At 44.1% G+C, this 1,002-nt stretch overlaps 1 protein-coding gene across 6 annotated transcripts in view; it reads right to left on the bottom strand.

Moving 5' to 3' along the window:
• The window catches only part of LOC102679619 (dipeptidyl aminopeptidase-like protein 6), a 100,626-nt gene that overhangs the window by 17,977 nt on the left and 81,647 nt on the right, over window positions 1–1,002 (bottom strand). The window contains exon 1 of one of the 6 annotated variants that reach the window (XM_006614034.2): window positions 341–612. The exons of the other annotated variants lie outside the window; for them this stretch is intronic. Within the exon in view, the coding sequence (XP_006614097.1) occupies window positions 341–371 (31 nt within the window). The 5' untranslated portion in view covers window positions 372–612. Of the gene's footprint in view, window positions 1–340; window positions 613–1,002 lie in introns of those variants that run through there. 6 annotated transcript variants of the gene reach the window in all.

Here is a 1,002-nt window from a genome sequence, read left to right as displayed (position 1 = left end):
CCAAAAAAAAAAAAAAAAAGATAAATAAAAATTTCATAGACAAACTTTCCACATAGAATAATCAAAAATCGAAGTTAAAAAGAAAGAAAAAAAATACGACCATATACATATATATATATATACGCACGATTATAGAACGTTGGAAAAAACATGGCGAACATAGGTTACAACACGAAGCACGTAGAAACAAGAGCAAACAAAATCACACCCAAGACAATAACGAGATATCAAACAAACGAAGCTTTCATCCCCCGCAAACCGCACAGAGTATACGAAATGTTCGAAAAGCGATTTAATCGAAATATTATATAGATAGATAGAATCGAAATAGCTTGCTTATCTTCCGACAAATTGAGCGGCGTGTTGGCCATCGCTGCTCCTCCTCCTCCTCCTCCTGCTCCTTCGTTTCCAGAACTTCTGGATCCCAGAAATAGAACGCGAATCAACGGGACGTTTCACCGACGGAGAAACGATTACGAGGAACCGAGCCACGCATCGCTCCTCTCTACGAATTCGCGTATTGTAAAGGCGGATAACGAGGCAACTTAATCCTTCGTCATCGAGCGGCAAGCCTCGACTGAAGAAGAATCTTTCTGCCAGACTTTCTGGCTCATTGCCCTTCCACACCTCGGCGTTCTCTTTGTCCCTCACCGATGCGCCTCTCTTAACGTGTTATAAATTATATACACAGGCTATAAGCTCTCGCGTAGTGGAAATCGTTGACAGCACTCTCGCACTCTCTTTTTCCCTCCCTCCCTCTCTCTCTCTCTCTCTCTCTCTCTCTCTCCCTTTTTTTCCCTTCACCCTTCGAGGTGATGAATCGGCGGGGATCGTGGACAGAGAGCGATCGATAGAGCGAAGCTGGGATGACGATGATGACGATGATGATGGGAGGGGAGGGGAGTATCGATTTCGGGAGGGATATCGATTTTGGATTACGTCACGGTTTCGTTTAATCGTCACAGGGATTTCGGTCGAACGTTCGGATAAAAGTGCAATAAC

The sequence above is a fragment of the Apis dorsata genome, unplaced genomic scaffold (genome assembly GCF_000469605.1).
Source record: "Apis dorsata unplaced genomic scaffold, Apis dorsata 1.3 scaffold_169, whole genome shotgun sequence".
NCBI classification, from domain to species: domain Eukaryota; kingdom Metazoa; phylum Arthropoda; class Insecta; order Hymenoptera; family Apidae; genus Apis; species Apis dorsata.
This window is presented reverse-complemented; position numbering and strand designations above follow the sequence as displayed.